Source organism: Bos indicus, chromosome 21, assembly GCF_029378745.1.
Source record: "Bos indicus isolate NIAB-ARS_2022 breed Sahiwal x Tharparkar chromosome 21, NIAB-ARS_B.indTharparkar_mat_pri_1.0, whole genome shotgun sequence".
Taxonomy (NCBI): Eukaryota; Metazoa; Chordata; class Mammalia; order Artiodactyla; family Bovidae; genus Bos; species Bos indicus.
In genome coordinates, this window is record NC_091780.1 from 13,049,513 (window position 1) to 13,071,743 (window position 22,231).

The 22,231-nt window shown below is 40.2% G+C and overlaps 1 protein-coding gene across 7 annotated transcripts in view; it reads right to left on the reverse strand.

Moving 5' to 3' along the window:
• MCTP2 (multiple C2 and transmembrane domain containing 2) overlaps nucleotides 1–22,231 on the reverse strand; it is a 260,113-nt gene that overhangs the window by 144,301 nt on the left and 93,581 nt on the right. For 6 of the 7 annotated variants that reach the window (XM_070775046.1, XM_070775043.1, XM_070775042.1 and 3 more), the window contains 4 exons: nucleotides 15,632–15,774; nucleotides 14,792–14,868; nucleotides 14,179–14,290; nucleotides 10,848–10,883 (listed from right to left, as the gene is read on the reverse strand). In XM_070775046.1, coding sequence (XP_070631147.1) covers nucleotides 10,848–10,883; nucleotides 14,179–14,290; nucleotides 14,792–14,868; nucleotides 15,632–15,774 — 368 coding nt within the window. Of the gene's footprint in view, nucleotides 1–10,847; nucleotides 14,121–14,178; nucleotides 14,291–14,791; nucleotides 14,869–15,631; nucleotides 15,775–22,231 lie in introns of those variants that run through there. The other variant, XM_070775049.1, reaches the window with a different exon arrangement.

Consider the following 22,231-nt stretch of genomic DNA (forward strand, 5'->3'; position numbering starts at 1 on the left):
GTTTTTACATAAGCACCATGCCATGATCACACTCAACACAAGTAACGTCTACTCCTTTAACATTGTTAAATACCCTGAAGGTCTCGACAGTGTCTTTTTATGGTGAGTTTGTTTGAGTGAGAATCCCTGACCTGATCCACAGGCTGTGCTTGGTTGGCAGAATTCATTCACATTCTCCACGCAGTACGTGAGATGGCACGAGGGTGGATGGCTTAATTTGAGGGAGAAATAAATGGGCTGAAGGACGGAGATGGTGTCGAGCATCACAGTAAAGCAATGAATTTCTAACACTATATATTCATTCCTGTCATCTGCTCACTATATCTTTGAGATCATTTAGGCATCAATTTGCTTGGACACCAGTTACTCACAATTTATCACAACGAACGGTATGTCAGCGCCGGGTTAATTACATGCCAGTTTACCTCATCCAACACACGTCACTCCACCCCTCTTAACAAATGATGCAGTAATGCCAAGCGTTTGGGTCATTTTATGATTTCCTTAAACAAAGCTATTTTATGGAAATGTATACTCCCAGTTTCATATCTGTGTTGCTTTTCTTTGGAAACTGGAATTCACACACACACACATGCACACACACAGGTTTGAAGATGCAGATACAGAACAGGAAAGGGAGACGGGAAAATAATTTGTTTAAAAAAGAAAAAACCCTCTCCTCTTGAAAACAGGAACAATTCTTTCTCTAACTTCTATCAGAAGTTGGGTTATACAAAGAATACATTCAATCATGAAAATCTATGAAATAAGGTTAAGTAACTTTGTATTTATTAAAAACAATGCATACCATCGGAATGTATAGACAGGTACATATATAAATACGTATGTAGCTGTGTTTATACTCTATGTGTGTGCATACAGATCCTTTTAAAATATTCTCTAGCTTACCAAGCACACAGGCGGAAAACTTCCATCTTTAAAAAGAAAATGAGAATTTGATTCATACATCCTGCTGCACTTTCTTTTTTTATGTTTCTTCTTCTTAAAGTTTGACTTGCCAACCAATAAGCTGAAGCATGACCTGTCCCAGGGCCATGCTTCAAAGTTCCGACAGATATATTCCTCCCTAAACACTGCAACTATTTCAAAATCCTTTTTATAAAGAAGGGAGTAATGTCCACAAGGGATCAAAGGGCATCCTACAGTCTGGCAATTGCCTAAGAAAAATGGCAGTGTTTCCATGAAATATGCCCTAAAATAATTTTGTGGCTTGGTATGTCCTAATTTCAAATTGGATGTTTATCTTGGAAAGGCTTCTATCTAACTTGTCCATAAAACAGCCCCACTTAGCTCTATGAGCTCTGTGAAAATGGAATCCAAAGCTGGTTATTAACGGGGCCCAGAGATAGGTTCCATATGGCGGAACAGCATGGGAGGGCAAGGCAAAGGCCTGCACCAGGCCCAGCTTGGCTGGAGCTCCTGATCAATCCAGGGACACTCGTTGCATTACACTCTAACATCTGGATTATTGCTTGTAATGTCCCTGGGAAATATCCACTTTCCATCAAAGCCTTTATCTATCTCAGTCGGACTTTGAACATTTTAGCATTTAACGCAGTCATGTTTGATGTGATGGACTTGCTCTTCACCGTCCAAGATTTTTTTTCCCTTGCTAAAGGCGGGGTAGGAAAAGAGAAGTGTTTATTGCACAGTTCACAGACAGAAAAGGACACAGGACCTTTATTCTAAATACTTCTAAATATTTCTGCAAAGCCCTCTACAAGGTTATATCCAAAAAAAAGTTTCATCTGCAAGCGATGAGGTCTAGGATGTGAGCATGAGCTTTAAACACGTTTCTTAATCACTTTCACATTTCTCTTCCACCCTTGAGACTTGTGATGAGGTTTAAGAGGCAGGGTCTGGGGTTGGGGGGTAGCACCTGAGCCATCCCGTCTGTGCTCGGATGCAGAGCTGGGTTCTCCGGAACTTTCACGTTCTTCAAACACCCCTGTTCTCCCCACCATAAATCGACTCCTCTGCACTCACTCTGTTAGCTCAATAGCTCAAGTTTTCATGTCTGTGCCCGAGCCCTGTAAGTGAAATTTGTCATCTTAATGCAGCCTGGAATGTGAAAGGAGAGAAGGAAATGACCCATCAAAGGGAGAAGCCCACCCTACCTAAGCTGAAACAAACACCGGGAGATAGAGCAAAGCTTCTGGGTCCTGACCCTAATTTCTCAGCAGACATAATGGATAAAATACAGTCCAGCAGGGTTTTGCTATTTTTCTCCTTCCTCCCAGAGGATCAGAAACTTTTACTATTTCTATATGGATTCATTCATCGGCTCTCTTCCATGGCCCCCACCCCTGGCAAACCTACTCCCAGAAAGAGTGACTCTTTCCTGAAACATGCAACTTAGTTATGACTAAGGGAAAACAAGTTGGGATATTTAACTTAGAAACATACTAACTTTTGTAAAAAATGAAACAGATTCCAAAACATTAATTTACTCCCAGATCATGAAAATTTCACAGGAAGGGAAAGGAGAAAGGGAGAAAGATGGAAGGTACAGGCTGTGGGGCTTTTCTGCTCACTACCAGTAGGTGGAGAATTCTCAGGAGTTTCTGATCTAGGAATTGACTCTCCGAACAGTGGATGGGGCTTTCCTGGTGGTCCAGTGGTTAAGAATCCACCTGTCAATGCAGGGGATGGGGGTTCCATCCCTGGTCTGGAGAGATGCCACATGCTTGGGGCAACTAAGCCCATGTGCCACAGCTACTGAAGACTGCTCACCCTCAAGCCGTACTCCCAAGATGAGAAGCCACTGCAATGTGAAGGCCGTGCACCTCAACTAGAGACAAGCCTCCGGTCATCGCAGCTAGAGAAAGCCCATGCATAGCAATGATGACCAAGCAGAGCCCAAAAGAAGAAAACAGAGAATAGATTTGCCTTCCAGGGAAATAAAAAAAAAAAAAAAAAAAAAGGATTACACACTGGCAAACATACATTATTGGAGGATTCTGGCCAAGCAGCATGCTGTGAAGATGGCAAAGTGGGTTCCAGGACAACTACTCAGCATGGTTACAGAGGAAACCCTAGGATGGTGGACATAACAGCTTGATGTGTCTGTCCATCCCAAGCCAGGAAGAACAGCAGAGAGTCAGGTATAAAGAAGGATCCTGACAGGGAGGCACAGAGTCCAGGAGCAGGGGAAACACCTACAGTCATCAGAAGCGATGTGATAGTCAGTGATTGCTGTTGTTTAGTCATTAAGTCACGTCTGACTCTTTGCAATCCTATGGACTGTAGCCCACCAGCCTCCTCTGTCCATGGGATTTTCTAGGCAAGAATACTGGAGTAGGTAGCCACTTCTTTCTCTAGTGATACCACCATTCATAATTAACTATGCCAATCAATACCATTGATTGGTAACAATTCAAAGCATTCCCTTGGGTGGCAAAAAATATCAAAACATTTTTAAAAAGTAAAATTAAAATTAGGGCCACTGAAAAAAACGTTTTTACAAGGTTTTCCCAGTAGGCCTACCTTAGTGGCACCAATTACTGTACGGGTACTTTTTAGATCATCTCAGTGATGGAAATTTAAAAATACGTGTTCCCATGTTGCCAATACATCTTATTCTGATTCTCATTAATTATCTTTCCTGAGTCACTGTGAGGAAGTAGAGAGTCAATGGAGACAAATGCATAAACAAAAATGAACTAACTTTGTAAGCAAATTGAAGAGTAAAGCAAGATTCCAACTATATTGTCAATGCTTAGAAAAACGAAGGGAGAAGACGCAGTCTATAAAAGCTTTCCATGAAATATTCCTTTCAAGCTTTTTCAACATGTAAAACTACTGCTCATTGTCAACAGCTTTTATAGCATGACATGAGAAGATCCATATACTCATGCAACAGGCTTCCAGAAAGCTCCTACTTGGCAGTTCCTTGTATCATTTGAAGAGAACCCTGGAGGCATAAATTCTCCTAGAATGACAAACAAATTTTTGGATGGGATATAAAGCAAGCCTTTTAAATTTCCCACAGAGGCATGGACATGGAAGATGAGACATATTTACAGATGAAAACTATATCATAGTTCCAAGGAGATGAATAATCTGTGTGTGCAAAGATATTAAAGGATTACATTATTTTTTAATTAAGAGGGACTATCCTCACTCGATGTTTGAAGTTAAAAATTAGATTATGAGAAGATTTTTAAAAAATTGATAAAGTCTATAAATACCCAATGACCCTCAGGGTTCTGGACCAAGGAGGAAAAAGATGACAGCCATGTGAGTAAATAAGATTTCCCTTTTCACCCTGACCTCTAGGAAGCTCAAAATTAAATGGTTGGTTCATCTGCGATAATCATCAACTAGTATTTCTTTTTTTTTATCTTTTCATTTTATATTGGAATATAGCCAATTAACAATGTTGTGATGGTTTCAGGTGTACAGCAAAGGGACTCAGTTATACATATACATGTATCCATTCTCCCCTAAACTCCCGTCCCATCCAGCCTGCCACATAAGAGTGAGCAGAGTTCCCTGTGCTCTGGAGTAGGCCTTTGTTATTTCTTGATTTGCAGGCCTTAACTCCTGTAGTCTGTATTTCTATGGCTCTCCTTCACTTAAAATAGGTCAAGGGGACCCCTAAGCAGGACTAGGACTAGGGTGAGGCGAGAGAGGCGTTCAGGATGAAACATTCAAGGAGGTGTTCATGCTCAGGCTTCTGTGAGGGCAGGGCTGGCCCCAGAGCCGTCTCACGTTTTATCCCAGGCACCTTGCCTGCCTCACTCTAACCCCAGGAATCTAAAATCCAGCAGCGCTCCCTGCAGTTCTACAAGGCCTGCCCCTCTGACATCCCTGGCTTCACCTCCTATTTTCCCAGCATCCCACGCCACCCCCTAGTCCACACCAGTGGTTCTCAAACATAAATATGCTTCCAGGTCACCCAGAAGGCTCACTAATAGGCGGCTGGGTCCCGTTTCCAGAGTTTCTGATCTGAGAGGCCTGAGATGGAGGCCCAGAAATATCTGCATTCAAACAATTTCTACTGATGCTGCTGGTTGAGAGAGCTCAACTTTGGAGCCAACACAGAGTCTGGAGTGCTTGCCACACACATTATTTTGTGAGCGTCATGTCTCAATGAACTTCCTCCTCCTCCTCACTTGGTGAGATTCACTCCTGTCTCCTTTCACTCAGTTCTCTAGCCTTCAACCCACCCCACCCACCTGCAAGGTCAAGATAAGGGTCTAGTCTCTGAATACCCCACCTCTCTACTCTCAGCTCTCCTAATCAGATCAGTTCAATTCAGTTCAGTTGCTCAGTCGTTGCGATCCTATTGACTGCAGCACACCAGGCCTCCCTGTCCATCACCAACTCCCAGAGCTTGCTCAAACTCATGTCCATCGAGTCAGTGATGCCACTCAACCATCTCATCCTCTGTCATCCCCTTCTCTTCCTGCCTTTAATTGTGCCAGCATCAGGGTCTTTTCCAGTGAGTCAGTTCTTCACATCAGGTGGCCAAAGTATTGGAGGTTCGGCTTCAGCATCAGTCCTTCCAATGAATATTCAGGACTGATCTCCTTTAGGATGGACTGGTTGGATCGCCTTGCAGTCCAAGGGTATCTCAAGAGTCTTGTCCAACATCACAGTAGAAAAGCATCAATTCTTCAGTGCTCAGCTTTCTTTATGGTCCAACTCTCACATCCATACATGACTACTGGAAAAACCATAACCTTGACTAGATGGATCTTTGTTGGCAAAGTAATGTCATTGTTTTTTAATATGCTGTCAAGGTTGATCATAGCTTTTCTTCCAAGGAGCAAGCATTTTTTAATTTCATGGCTGCAGTCACCATCTGCAGTTATTTGGGGGCCTAAGAAAATAGTCTGTCACTGTTTCCACTGCTCCATCTCTCGAATACTGCATCAGTTATGATGTCCAAGTCTTACTAATCTCTGAAGTCTCAGGACAGCATTCCTGCCAATATAGTATGTGCTCAGTGAGAGGGTTTTGGACAAAAGTGATTCTAATGTCACTGAGGTGACAGATTTGTGAAAAGTGGCTCTATTCTTCTGGGCTGAAATACACAAGGTTTGAGAATTCTAATAAATTCATGGCCTTAGCTGAGCATGACTGAGGCCCCCAGAAATGAGGAAGACCTCTAGAAACTATTCTGTCCAGGATAATGCTGGCCTAGACTTCATAACAATGCAGCAGAAACATCAAGGTTAAGATATTCAGCAGTGTTACTTCTAGATGGAGAGGGAAATAATAAGTAGGTAGATAAGGGATAGATAGGCATATATATAGATTAAAAAATAGGCAGATATATTAGATAGGAAGATAGAAATAAACAGATATATGAATATATATGGCTGTTTGGGATATACCATCCTCCAATCCTTTAAATTTAACCAAGAAAACAAAACAGTAAAAGGTGATACTATGGATAGGCATTTGAGTTCAGTGAATAATGTGTGAAAATAAAAAACAACAGAACAAAAAGCACTCTATTAATTGGGGAAGCAGTCCAGGCATGATACTCTCATTTTGGTTCCACAAACAGACCACATTTCTTGCAAAGGGTTTTGCTTGTACTACTTCCAGGACCAATAGTGTAATAAGGGTGAAATTGGTGAAATAACTCATTTCACCAATAGTGAAATGAGTTCAAGTAGAGAAAGAGGTGCAGTGACAGAAGGCATTTACCTCTAAGGTGGAGAAGAGGCATTTCTTCCACTTTAAGCAGCTTCTTCTCAACTCAAAACTATATGACAGACAAAACAACCATCAGAACTTCCTTCCGGTTCTCACCTGGGCTCTGCTCACCAAGCACATCAGGACAGACAGACAGACGGGTGTATAGATAGACAGGCAGACAGAATGAACAATCTTCTTTCCAAATTCTTTGACTGTCCTCTTTCAATTTAAGTTTCCCCAACTTCCCCGGTGGCTTAGACAGCCAAAAATCTGTCTGCAAATGCAAGAGACCCGGGTTCGATCCCTGGGTTGGGAAGATCTCCTGGAGAAGGGAAGGGCTACACACTCCAGTATTCTTGCCTGGAGAATTTCATGGACAGGCTATAGTCCATGGGGTCACAGAAGAGTCTGACACATCTGAGTGACTGAGCACACAATATATTTAATATAATCTAACATAACAGAATATAATACAATGCTGGGATGCCAAATAGAACATATGAAGAAAAGCTAAGGTTAGCGACAGCAGGAAGTGGCCAGCACTTTTAGGCCTGCGTTGGCGGGGGGCGGGGGGAGGGGGGGGGGGCGGTGCAGGCGTGGTGCAATTTTCTGTAAAGTTCCAGGTAGTAAGAATTAGGCTCTGTCCCAAGTACTCTGCTCCGCCCTGCCAGCCAGGGGCAGTGCACACACCCATGAGCACGACAACATTCCAATCAAATTGTATTTGCAGAAGCAGATACAGGGTTGGATTTTGCACTCAGGCTGCAATTCAGTGATCCCTGAGCTACAGAGAGAAAAAGAATAAATGCTTGGGTCAGAGGTACCTGGGAGAAGCAGAAACCACAGCAGGACTGGCTAGTGGAGGGGGCAAAGACAGACAGCACGTGAATCAGAGAAAGGGGAGAAAGACCCTGACTTCTCCCTTGTCCCCCCTGCAGCATCCTGCCCCTCCCTCTCAGCCAGTCAGAGGCTCCCTGGCAGGGGGACAGGAAAATGCTGTCCCTGTAGTGCTCAGCCTCTGTGACAACGCAGGAACCTTGCTAAACGAACATGAAGCCGAACACAGCAAACGGTGGAACCACTAATCAACTAACGTCACACCGAAAAAAATGTTGCCCTACACAGGGTGTCTTTTACCTGAAACGGCTGTCATATAACTGCATGAAACAATAGGTCAAAAGAGGAGCCATATGACAATAAACATGTGGTGCAAATTATCTAAAATAAAGAAAACCCGTAACTCAAAGGGCACATGGTCACCCATAATACTGTCCCAAATCAAAGGGGGGTGTGTACAGCTGCAGATTTGCTGAAGACATCAGTGACCTACCAATTTCACTTTTTATCGTCATGTTTCTATCCCATTAGACTATTTGACATAAGAGAAGTAACTGCTGTTAATTTTCTAGCTCTGTAACTGTGATATACATTAGAGAGGAGGAAAGTATGGAAATAGATCTATTCACAGAAAAGATTATGCAAAGGAAATGTCTGAAAAGAAGCAGGTATCTGATTCAGGCCCTTTTAGATCAGATTTTCAGCTCTCTCTTTAAAATGCTCACTTGAAGGTAAACAAAGGTTTTTGCATGAAAGCTAAAACTACTTTCACGTAGTTTTACAGTGAATACGTAGGCAATCTCTATGTATTCACTGTATTAAAACCAAGGTCAGTAACAAAACCCAGGAAACGGGGTAGTCCTTGGTATTCCAGTGGGTAGGACTCAATCCCTGGTCAGGGAACGAAGCCCACAAGCCGCTTGCTGCAGCCAAAATACATAATATATATATATATACACATATATATACATATATATATATATATATATATGAAACGCTTTAGAAGACAGTCCATAAAGACTGCCACTCTGGGTGATGCAAAATTATAAACTTATGAGTTTAAGAAGCAGTTATTTAAATAAAGTTATTATAAGAGTAAGATTGAGGTGAAAGAGTCAATGACATTTTATAGGTAATGCATCACTTAGAACTAGCAAAATTTTATACACTCACATTAAATAATCTTCTTTATGTTAAATTTCTGCTTTCTAAGTTTTAAATGGAAATCCTAAAAAAAGCAGTTTATAGTTTAAAACTACTAAGAGAGACTGATCAGGGTATTTTAACTACTTTTACAGAGAGTTAATCACAGAGACTATAGATTTTCCCTGTGACTCACTTTTATGAGCTAAATGAGAAGTTATCTCACTTTTCCCTCTATAACTGCAGACTCTAAGTAGCAAAAAGTCACCCTAACAATTGAAATTCTGCACCAATCCATAAATTGTATCTCTCATCCATGATCATAAGTAGCTTTCGGTGACCTCTATTCATCAAAGGTTTTACAAAACACTGTGTACCAGGCGCAGGCATTTATTAAGTCTCTGAGCCCAGCGCCCTGAAGTCAAAATTCTAGAAACTACAATGAGAGGGAAAGAAGAAGACAACAACGCAGTGGTAAGACGCCACTTCGCAGCACAGACATAAATACTGCTCTCCAGGACCCTCTGTTCCTTTCAGAGTTTTGATATCTTTATCCTTGCCGGCAACATTTTTTCTCCCCTCTTCATTCCTTGGGCCATTCTTCCTAACCTCTCCTGTCCTCCCTGGACTCCAATATTCCCCAAGCTCACAATTTTTCTTTCTAGCCTTTATGTTCTTCCACAAACTGCCAGCGCTCTTCCACAGGCCGGAGCTCCCTAACTAAAGATGGTTATTGATGTACAGTACCAGTGTTTTAGTGCAGCAGCAGAATCAATAAACGAGAAAATACTGCTTTGTCAGGTTTCGCCGGAGCATGCTGGGAAACTTTACTGCTCTGGATGGTTACAGCAACGCTTAATACGCAAGAGGGAGAGCCAGCTCCCTTCTGCGGGGAGAATGATGTTCTCCTACCCTCTAGTGACTATAAAGGAGTAAGACAAAAGTTGGAGGGATTTTTGAGACGGCTTCACATGATTATTTATTGCCTCTTAATTTTATGTCTAAAAAGAACCAGAGTTCTGAAAACCCAGTGAACAGGTAGGATTAAAACAAAGCTAAATTTAAAAAAAAAAAAAAAAGGCAAAAAGCTTAGCCTGGTTATTTTTAAAGGGCTCCCAAAATGCAAAGGATATACATTTTAGGAAGAGTCAGAACTTTGATTCCTCTGGATTTTAAAAAGCAAGGCTTAGAAAGTTTGCCTTCCTAAATGACTACTCAGGTTACGGATCTCTCTCTCTCTCTGTTACATACACATGCTCTTGTAATGCACAAAATCTTTGTTTCAATCTCCTTATTTTACAGAGAAGTAAACAACTACAGGTTAGAAATGAGAACTGGTATACATCTGTGTACAGGTGTGTGTGTATAAATAAATGCATATACAGAGCTTGCCCATGCACCCTCCCCTAACACACAGGCCCATCACGGGCACCTGCATCTTGATTATTCCTCTTCTGGAAGTAGCAGAGCTGAAGGAAGTTATACAGAGTTTTTTGGGATTTGTTTACATTACATGAATTTTGACATTTAGTCACTTCAGTGACAATGTGTTACCTTCAGAACCTGATGAATTGATAACACATCCCTATCTTCAATTGCACACAATTATTTTTCATAGAGAAATCTTTAAAGAAACACTCACAAAAATAAACAAATAAATGGTAAAATAGAAATAGCATAAAAAAGATTTATAAAATATACCACATATTCCTCTCAATCTTTTCATTGCCCTTATAGTACCAAAATTAGCTTCTTCCTAATGGTAAATAACTTTCTAAAGGACTAAGTCTGACTGCACTGCAACTACAAATAATTCAAGCTTAATGAAGTGTAACATTCTTTTTTTTAATTTATTTCTTTAATTGGAGGCTAATTACTCTACAATATTGTGGTTTTTGCCATACATTGACATGAATCAGCGGTGTACATGTGTCCCCCATCCTGAAGTGTAACATTCTAACATGGCCAGCACATATAAAAGTTCACCTCTGAAACAAGCTAAGTCTAACATCTGGCTATGCTGTTATTAAATGAAATTTAAAAGAGCATGTGTTTCCTTTTTATTCATATCAGCAGTCAGAGGGAACAAAAGCCTTTACATGGAAAGGTTGGATAGTATCATTCATGTCTACATTTGTCTTTGCTACAAAGAGGAACCACATGATGAAAAGAAAGGAAACAGCTATATTTACCTTGCTGGCACTTAACCGCTTCCGATTTGACCAACGCTAAGGATTGCGTCCATTGGATGGTGAAAACGGCAAAATAAAAGAGAGAAATGGAGCTGTTAACAACATGACCATGTTATTATGCTAGTTAGATGGTGCAGACTGCATTCAAACAACTGACACCCACATTCTGAGGTTAGAGAAAACACACAGAACAAGAAGATGGTTAGAAACCTAGGAAAACCACATTTCCATGGTTGTGTTACACCATTTTCTCACTGAATTCAAAAGTTAACAGAAAAGGACACATAACACTATTCAGTCCTTACAAGACACATTTATGTTTTTATTTGCCTGAAAACACTATAATTTTGCCTCTAAAAGCAAAGTGGAAAGGCAGATTTCTCTTACCTGAAATATTCAGAGAACATTATGAAAATGTTTAAGAAGTTCATGGACAAAGTTAGTTCATGTTTAAGTTTCTGTAGTCTTAGATCAGGAAAAAAAAATCATTCCATTTCCCTCTGCTGAGTAAATCTCAATGTTCAAAATAATAGGAAAAACAATGGGAGTCATTCCTGCACAGTTAAGAAAAACAAGCTAATGCAGCAGTGAGGGAGGGAAGGAAAAAAAATATTCTGAACAGCCGGTAACCTCACCACTGTTCTCTTTCTGATCTTTCATTTGTCGAGCTAAGGCTGCTGAATTCTGTCCATAATTAAAGTTCTCTCCTAACAAAATCCCTCATTACCCCTGTCACCGGCCAGTCCTGCGAAGCTCTATTCTGGCTGGTTAACCAGCTAACTGGATAAATTTGGCAGATTATAACTCAATTATGAATCTAATTGAGCAGCTCATAGTAACTATTATGATTAAGGAAAAAAAATACCTTTAGGCAAATAACCTATCTGCTTTGTCAATACATCTCCCCAATAAATTACAAACCAGAAGACAAATCATCTTTGGGGGAAGTTCACTTATATTCCAGGGACCCACACCTAGAAATGCTGGTACAGAAATGTCTTGAAAATATTCTTCAGTAAAAGCACTGCCTCTGGTGACACTGTGAGCTCAGCCACTCGGCATGTGACCCAGAGTTATAGACACTCCAACCTGGGTGTTAAAATCAGTTTTTTTTGTATTTTTCCAACAACATGTGGACAAATATTTTCACCCAGAACAAGCACTAAAACTAATCACTATCTTGTAAATACACATGGCTATTTCTAAACAGCCCTTTGAAACATAATTCATTTGATTTTTATATCCCCAAAGACTAAAAAATAGATAAGAAAATTAATGGAAAATGAGTACCACTGTTTGCTCACTATAATACTAACACTACCTTATATCAAGTGTCTGCTCCATGCTAGGCACTATTTTTTAGTCATCGTGATCTTCACAAAACTATAAAATAGATTTTTTTTAATCCCTATTTCACACATGAGGAACTTGTAGCTGAGAGAGGTTAAGCAATTCTGTGAATCTGACCTGATCACTTAACTTCTTAAAACTAAAAACAGGGGAGTTGGGATTCAAACCCACGCAGTCTGATGACAGAGCCCATGACTGCAACTCTAATCCAACTTTGTCAAGAAAGAGAGACAGAAGGCAGGCTGGTCAGTGCTCCAGCCGGTGTCTCACCTTCTAACTGCACCATGCCCACATGCCCTGGCCCCGAGGGTCAATTCACAGACATTTTGCACATGTTACGGTTTTTATCAGCTTGACTCTAAAGCTCTGCAATTTGAAATAAACTTTAACTGAAATGGCTCTCTTTAAAAACTCCAAATTTTGGCAATATTTCAATATATTTTAAATGCCAGTAGTATTGCTAAACATGATCCAATACACTACAGAAAAATCCACAAGTGGACTAAGCAGGCTGCTATTATGCAGCTCATTTCATGAAGTCTTTATCCAAATTTACAAACCCCATTTAAATCTGTAAGAAATTTTCAGAATATACCAGCTGATGTGGCAAACACAATGCCCATCTACACGGCATGTCCTTTTAACCTGGCATCCAGCTCATGGAACTGGTCACCTACTGGACACATGGACAGTGAATTCAACGGCAATGCCATCAAAACTATGAGAAGCTAAAGGAGATCCCTCCATCATTAGGTTGGATGGAAAAGTATTTATTTTCAACATCAATGTAAGACATTTTAACATCAAAATACCAGTGCTATTGAGGCCTCAGGTTTTAACCATGCCATTTCTTCATTAATAAACGGAGATCACTTTCCCAAAGTTATCGTCAAGTAAATGCTCATAAGTAAAGAATTCAAATTAAAAATAACAACTGTGCAGTTGACCCTCTGGCAACTGAAAAGTCACTGCGCAGTTTGTTTGTTTTTTAACTCCTTTAAGCTATCTTCAGTAAGCTCACTAGTAAATCACTCATGATTTTCATCATGAAAGTAAATTACAACCAACAGTAAAGGTGATGTCAAAATGAAGAATATTCTCCACACTGACCTCAGTGACTCAATTCAAGAAATATTATTGGAGGCTTCATTTAAAAGCAGGCTTCAGATTTTCCTACCAGATTCTCAAGTTTAAATTTCAAGATATCTTAGTCCTTTCTCAAGTAGCTGCTTTTAATTGGCTTTTAAAATACCTTTCAAATAAATTACAATCAAGGATGCTTTCATTCTCATTTTCATTCTTGGAATTGTAACATATAATACCAAAATATAAAATAAGATTATGGTTTATATTCACATATTTGCTCCTAAAAACAGAGTGCCCATCATATTGTCACAAAAGCCAATGCTTTTTTCCTGATGCTATAGATATCTTTAATAGGTTGTACATTAACTAGAAATTTCCATATAATTGACCAGAGAATATTAAAATGTGTATCTCCTCAGAAGGACTCTCAATAGAAAATGTGGTAGCTAAAAGAAAAAAGTTGAGATGGAAATGATGCATTGATCACCTTAATAATGTACATACAGCACAATGATTAAATCCTAGAAATTGCTTTTCATAACTGAATAATGCCTAAGTCATCTAGTACTTAAGAAAATGGTAAATAGAAACAGTAACACTAAGTAAAAGTGATATTTTGGATCATGTGTTACAAGTAAACCATAAGCAATGTACATATTTAACAACAGCAATACATTCACATCCCTAGCCAGAACAGAGATCATTCCTTAATGGGTTTTTCTTTCCAGATTTCCAAAAGAAAGGCTGTACATTATCACAGATAGATAACTTTAAGTCTCTATGCAATTTTCCCCCCTACTCAAATAATGACAAAAATGTCAGTCACCTGGTAACCCAATTATCAAAGAAAAATTGCAATGAAGAATTTTAAAAAGAACAAAAGGGTCAGACTCACGTGTCTCTTGAAATCACACTGTTTTACTACTAAGTTCAAATTTAATACGATCACTCCCATGTCATCTTCTAAACTGTTTGGATCTTCCAATTTTAAGATATGCTCAGTCGTTCTAAAAGCAAAAGGCAATGAATGATATTAGCATTTATAGGGGTAGTATTTTTTGCCTTAGAATACATCAGGTCCTTATTATAAAAATCTACCTCTAAGTAGGTCTAAGACATAAGTTAAAGAACACACCAAATTCAATGAAAATAAACCAATTTTTCAGGGTCAAGAAACGTACTGCCTAATTCAACAGATGGTCAACTGAGTCTTCTCCCCTACTGCCCAAAGAAAATGTAAATATTTGCTTTAATTTTAAGATAAGTAGGTTAATGAACCTGAATATTAACAAATAGAAGTACAAAATTCACCCCTTTTAAATTATGTTCACACCTTTTAAATTATAGAAGATTTAATGTCAGACCAATATATATTTGGGAGCTAAAAAGCAGAAATCATAGAAAAGCTCACATTTTAAAGCACTCTTTCATTTATTAAGATTTTTTCATTTTATTATCTTGAGTTACCTCTAAAATTCACTAATCACAATTTGGTAAAATTACAATACCTGTTAAGCTCAAGATCGCTCAAAATGACAAATGCAGAACCCATGAAATCAGATATAGTTAAATCTCGATCATATACCTACAAAGAGAAGGGGGGCCAGTAATGCATTAATATGGTAAACAAATTGAGTATATCACAGTATGGATAAATGCAATAGACTGGGAATTTTGAGTTCAATCTTCTAGATCTAAAAATAATTTGCACAATATAGTTAAAGAAGAATTTAGCCAAGCTGGTGAAGAGAACAAAACTATTCAAACCTGTCCATTTGGCTTACTATAGCCAAAATAGCAGAAAATACTTTTAAGGCAGTATTCATATGCATTAAGACATTATGCACAATGGACCACTCTCTGCAGTTTAAATGGTCTCTCATTAAAATTTAGTATTTTCCACTGTGGGCAACTCTGCCAATTAAATAGAAATTTGCGAAATATTCTACAGCAATCCCATCCTGTGCTCAACTCATGCAGTTTTAACCCAGATGTTAGAGCAATTGATGCTTATAACCGGTAGCTTAAAGCTCTATTAAGTATAAAGTTATTCCTAATGAGAAAGGCTTTAGTACTTGTCACCACTGCATTGGCAGTAATAATTCTTCCACATTCAGTTAAGTTTAAATACAATCAATGGGGATATTATTTTCACTCTGATTGATCTGAGAGTAACATACAGTTTTGAACCAAGGGTATAAAGAATTCCTTCTACACATATTTTTTAACCTAGGGCTTAGGAATTATATAAGAATGAATTTGGGGAAGTTGACTTTTAAGAAGGCAAAGATGCCTGAGAACTGAATATTTTTAATCAAAGAGGAGGCCTGAACATCATCTGGGATTACCTTCACACGCAGCTTTTGATCAAGGCTTTGTATTGGCAATACGACTATCTCGTCCCAAACTGGGTTCAAGTTCTTATATACGACTTTACTTTTGTACAGGGTCTTCCCATTCAGCTTAAACTTCACATAGGGATCACTTGTGCCTTTAACAGAAAAAGAGAGCAGGACAGGTTTAAAAAATACATGTAGAAAGCCTAGGATCCCCTTTAAGTAAAGATTCTTCCCACACTCCAGACTCAAAGTGTATTACTGAGCACACTCAGAACAAATGTCTCCCTGCACAGAGACTAAGGGTTGAGAGTGGAGAGAAATGAAACAATTTGGGGAAAATGCTGATTCTTCTTTGCCTTTTGTGACTGAATATAAATGGGGTCCTTGAACTTTCTCTGTGTGGTTTCATTGTGGGAATGTCATCACTCTCCTACCCACAAAAAATTCAAGACGGAAAATCCACCAGCACCAGCCACCGACGTCAGGGGTCCTGGAGAGAAGCCCCCCCCCTCCCAAGGATGGCCGTGAGTCAGGGAAAAGGGAAAGAAACCGTTTTCAAACATTTTGCCAGATGGCTGACTCGAGAGAACCCTGTACTTTAGAATATAATCATAATAAATAAATCAATCTCTGGAACCATTGGCTCAAAAGATGGGGCCAAGGGACTCACACTGGAACAGGGGCCTCAGAGATTAAACCGACAAAGTTGCCATTCTTTGCCACCCCCACACCTGCAGCAAAGCAGAGAACACTGTTTCCCCCAGGCCAGCTGAACGCCCCCTCGGCCAGGCCCTCAGCGGGCTGGGGCTGACACCCTGACCTGCGGCCTCCTCCCGGGGAGCTTTGAAACAGATGCCAAGAGGAATGAATAATGTGCCGCCAGAGCCACTGTGTCCAAAGCAGAAAGAAGAACCGATGACAGACCCTCCTCCACACTCCTGAGATCAACTGAGAAAAAAACAATGCCCATAAATAGAATACCAGGAGTATGTGCTATGCATGTGTGTTACACGCGTGCAAGTGTACCACGACACTCAGGGCACAGAACATCCTTGTGCATCCTGGGACATCCTTGTGCACTACTCGTCAGTGAATGAGGAAGAAAGGAGGCAAGAATGAATGAATGAATAACCCACACGGGCAAAAATGAAGGCCAGCTGATCATGCTACAAAGAAAGAAAAAATAATTCTAATTTTGGGAGGTATGCTGGTATAATTCATTGTGAACCAGACTCTGAATAAGTCTGAGCTCAGAGCCCAATGGTCTGTTTTGTTCACTGACACATTCCAGGTGTCTTGGACAATGCCCAACTGAGGCCTTCACAGATTTACTGATGTGTGTTCTTGATATTAAAGTCAAGCTGATAGAGTCTAAGAATATTACACCAAAAATTAATTAGGCTACTCTCTCACAAATATTTCCAAATCCTTAATATCCACCATGAATCATTTCAATCTTTCTTTTTTTTTTTCAGCACTTTCTGAGGTTTCTGCGGGATGGAAAACTCCTGAACATGAACGCAATCCTTATCCCGAAGATTTTAACTGGCAGTCACGTCATTCGAGGGTAAGATAGCACACACTGATTAAAAGTCCTAACAGAGGAACCAAGGTCCCCGAGTGTTAACTCAGCCATTCCAGAATGGCAAGGCTACTAACTTTAAAACAAAGAAATCCAACGACAAACCCCCGCAGTTTAAGTCTGGCAACAAAGGCGCAGAAACCCAGCAGTCTTTATTTTGCTTTTTTAATTTTTCAATTCATTTTTTTAACTGGAGGAAGGCGGCTTTACAATGACGTGCTGGTTTCTGCCTCACAACTCGGATCAGTCATCACCATATAGACGAGCCTCCCCACCTCCCCAGGTCCTCACAGAGCGCAGAGCTGGGCTCCCGGGGCTATATAACAGCCTCCCCTAGCTATCTTTTACACACGATAGTGTCCATATGTCAATGCGACTTTCCCAAGAACCCAGCAGTATTTCTTTCAAACCTGGACACACATGCACGCAGGTCTGAGCAGGAGAGCAAAAACGAAGGCATTCCCAGCCACTCAGTGGCAGAGCCACGAGTGAGTGAGCAATCCGTCCCACCTCCCTCCCTTTTACAGTACAAGAGAACACCTCTGGCAAGTCAGATTTTAACAATCATTCTGATATATATATAGATAAAAAAAGGGAGGGGGTACTCTAATAAAAAGAGGCCTTTAATTAAATGAAATTGCCACTCTGGGATCAGGCCTTCATGCCTGTCAGCGTGCTCTCAAAATAAACATCTCACAAGCCGGCCTCAGTGGTGTCGCTTTCTCAGAGGCAAAGCACGCTGGGTAATCCCCAGGCATCTTGACAGCTACATAATGTTCAAACTGTTTCACGGGTGAATGGCGGCAGCGCGTGAAAGAAAATATTAATGTCTGGAATTAATAGAAAAAAAGGGACCGGGGTTTACACAACCAAACAAGGAACCAGGGTGTCAAGTGAGTGCGGAGTTAATTGTTAGGGAAAATTTGAGAAACGGGGGGTGGGGGTCTGGGGGGCACGTCGAGGTTTTTCTCTCAGCGCCTAAGTGCCTCACTGTCAGGCAAGTGACATCTTAACTAGGCCGGTTCTGAAAAGGGGTCGCCGCTCAGGAATGCAAGGCCCAGATGATACAAATGGTGAGATGACACCTGAATGGGTGGACTTTAACCTTCCCCGCCCCCCACGGGGCGCTTCATAAACAATGTGGCTCTCGGGAATAAAGAGGTGCTGTGGAACTTCAGAAGGAGAATGAAACCAGGAGGCCTGAGACGAGGTGTCCACCCTGGGTTACCACCCGCTCCGCCACGCGGACGCCATGGAATCACACAGCCTCAGGTTTAGACCGTGTGAGTGTTAAGCATCCCTGGCCGGGGTTTCCTGCTCCCCTGCCAAACATGCTGTGGTGTTCTGTGTGTGCTCAGAGAGGGTGAGCCTCCAGAAACGCTGCACCGATTCACGCTCCTGACAACAGTGCAGGGCAGTCCCTATTTCTGTTCACACACCCCGATGGGCACGTCTCTGTGGGCCCAGTACCTGCCCGGCTGCTACCATCACTCACGGCCGCGAACGCAGGTCACTGCTAGGTACCAAGGGGGACTGCAAGGGAAAATCCATCCAAAGCCTTTTCTTCTGAACCTGGTGGACAGCAGACGTGCGGCATGTATAACACCAGGTCCAAGAGGTAAGTGTCAAAAGAGAATAGAGCTTGGGGGTTCGATGCTCGCTCACAGTGCTAACTGCAGTTATCAGTAGAGGCTGAAATAAAGGAGGTGGGATTGAAACATGCGTGAATCTGGCCACACAGAGAAGGACCAAGGCCATTTCGGCTGCAGGGATTGGCACTGCAAGGGGAAAGAGACCGGCAATTAAGAAATGCCGGAATTTGTGTGGTGTCCAGCAAGCATTTTAATTCATCCAAAAGCTAAGGGAAAAAGTGTTTAATGAGAAAGTTAAAAAAATCTGGTTTTGAATCAGAGACTAAAATACCTTAAAATCACAAAATAAAAAGTTATGGGTTTGCTCTGTAAGAAATAAAAGGTGGTTTTGTTTTTCTTGTTCTCTTTTTTTTTTATATAAAAATGTTTAAAAAGTGTAGTATACACATACGATTCTGAAAGGTATGAAAACGAAAACTCTCCACCCTCTTAATCTTTCCTCATTCCCATTCCTCTAATGCACCAGTTTCTAGAGTGTTTTACAGGAAAAAATACAAGAATTGTTTTTAACTTGAATGTAATCATATTAAATGCACTAATTTCACAATTAAAGTATCTTGAAGCTCTGTTCGTATCAACAATGCAGATTTCTCAGTTTTTTAACTCTTACCAACTATATACATTTTCACTGTGTTGTTGTATCTTAATTTATGCAATTAGTTATCAAATAATGAACATTTATTTCATTGACAATTTATTTTTACTAGTACAAACAATACTACAAGCATCCATGTATATCTATCTCGGAGTTCATATATGATTATATTTAAAAAAAAATGCAGACAAATGAATATGTGTCTTTTCTGGTTCTGACAACCACAGTCAAATTATTCTTCCAAAATCTGTCAAAATTTACACTTCCACTAAAAGTATATGTTTTGTTTTTTTTTCTTTACATGCTCACCAATATTTGATATCATAAACTTTTACTTTGAACTAATTGCAGGTAAAAAAAAAACAGTATCTTTATTTTTCTCTGTCATTAACACTTTGATTAAAGTTTAGGATCTTTCATATTTTCATGACCTACATTTGTCTTTCTTTGTCAGGGAGATTCTCACTGATATCATTTGCCCATTTTTCTATGAGCTCATGGTTTTGTCTTCTGCTTATGGATTTGAATGAGCCCTTAATTACGGAAAGCAGCCACTGGCTGTAAATCTTGTCATACTTTGTTTAGACTTACATTATTTCTTGCAATAAGTTATTTTCATTTTTTATTTAGGCAAATTTACCAGTTTTATTTATGACATCGTCATTTAACATTCTGCTTAGAAGTTTCCTCACTTAAAGGATTTTAAATTAGTTCAGCCATGTTTCTTCCCACTGGTTTTTGTAGTTTTTCATTTTTTACACTTAAGTCTTTGCTCCATCTGGAATTATTTTAGTGCAAGAGGGAAGGAAATTCAGGTTTACTTATAAGCAGGGAAGCAGGATGATCAGAGCCAAGCTTTAGAAATATAAATCTGGCAGCAGCTTATAATTTAGAAGGAAGAAGAAACAGGCAAAAGCAAAGAAACCTGGTGGCTGAGATACTATAGCACCGGGGAGTTGAATAGAAAGCTATACCCAGAGCCTATGAAGCAGCGATGCGAGGTTTCACAAAGCATGATTCATGGGACACTCATATTTCACGATGCTCCACAGACAGAAAGGGTCTTGTCATCGGAACCACTGGGAAAAGCTGTTTACTCTTCCCTTACTTGGAACTTCCTATGTAGAGTAAAACACTAAACTGCAAAAGCCCAAGAAGTGCATTAATGACAAACAAAAGCAAATAATAACAATAGTCTGGGATGTCCCTGGTGGTCCAGTGGTTAAGAATCCACATTCCAATGTAGAGGACGAGGGTTTGATTCCTGGTCCAGGAACTAAGACCCCACATGCTACGGGGCATCTAAGCCCGTGTGCCGTAAGTACTGAGTCTGTGCGCCACTCGAGAGAAGCCCGTCCACAGCAGCCAAGAGCCCGCAAAGGGCAGTGAAAGACCCCTCCTGCCACAGCCAAGACACAGCACAGCCAGGTTAGAGACACACACGTAGATTAAAATGTCTAAGAGAAAACAGGGTTCAACTTTTCAACTCTGTATTTCATAAAATTACTTAAATACAGAAAGCATTTTACTTGGGCAACTGAACACATAATATTAAACTCCTCCAAATCAAAGTTCTGGAAGGTAGGATGTATGCCCAGAGTTACCTAATATGCATAGTAGTTGAATTAGATGAAGATGTGACTAAATGAATGAATAAAGTAAGATGGGCATGGTGGGTTACAATCCCAGACCTTCCTTTTAATAACCATATCACGTTAGGCCTTACTATCTTCACCTGTAGAAGGAAGGAGCTGTCTGAATACTTTTGTCAGGGGGTCCTAAGAGTTCAGTTCCAAGTCAACAATTATTTACTAAGTCATTAGGGAACTTGAGATACATATAGATGAATTCACGCTGCATAAACAGTATTTGGACACATATCAAAAGCATACATTCAAATTTTTTCTATCCTCTGGCTTCAGAGTAATAAGTGACTATTATTTTATTTATGCACATACGCTTAGACTCTTTCCAATTCATACACTTATTTAGAATTCTCTTCTTGCCAGAAGGTTAAAAAAAAAAAAAGTAAATCTGAGCTGTTTTTATAAGGGATCCATAAGTTCTAACTTTCTCTGAGGCTGGCCAAATAAAAAACAGACCTGATTTGGAGAGAACAACCGAGTGATGATTTCTGAACAGCGGCTGCTGCCCTCTAGCAGTTACACTGGGATTTCCAGATTAAACTGCGTCCAACTGCAGCTGTAGTTTTAAATCGGAGCATAGTTGCTTTACAATGTTGTGTTAAGTCTCTGCTGTACAGCAAAGTGAATCGCCCTTCCTTGGGAGTGTGTGTGTGCGCATGTGCATGCATGTGTGTGTGTACCCCTTCTTTCTGGATTTCAGAGCACTGAGTAGAGTTCCCTGTACTTTACAGTAGGTTCTTATCAAGCTAACTATTTTATACATGAGATCAACAGTGTCTATACGTCAATCCTCATCTCCCAATTCATCCTACTGACCCCCATCCCCTTGGTATCTACGTTTGTTCTCTCTGTCTGCATCTCTGTTTCTGCTTTGCAAATAAGATCATATATACTATTTTCCTAGATTTCACTTATATGCATTAATATATATTTGCTTTTCTCTGACTGACTTCACTCTGTATGACATTTCAACTGTAAATTCCTTAACAGGCGCCTCCAGAGACCATATCAGGCTTTATGGAAATTCAAAGGCCACTCTTCCTCAGTCCCATGGGACAGGAGAAACAACTTTCCCTTAGTAGAGCACAGTCTGCTGCTGCTGCTGCTAAGTCGCTTCAGTCATGTCCGACTCTG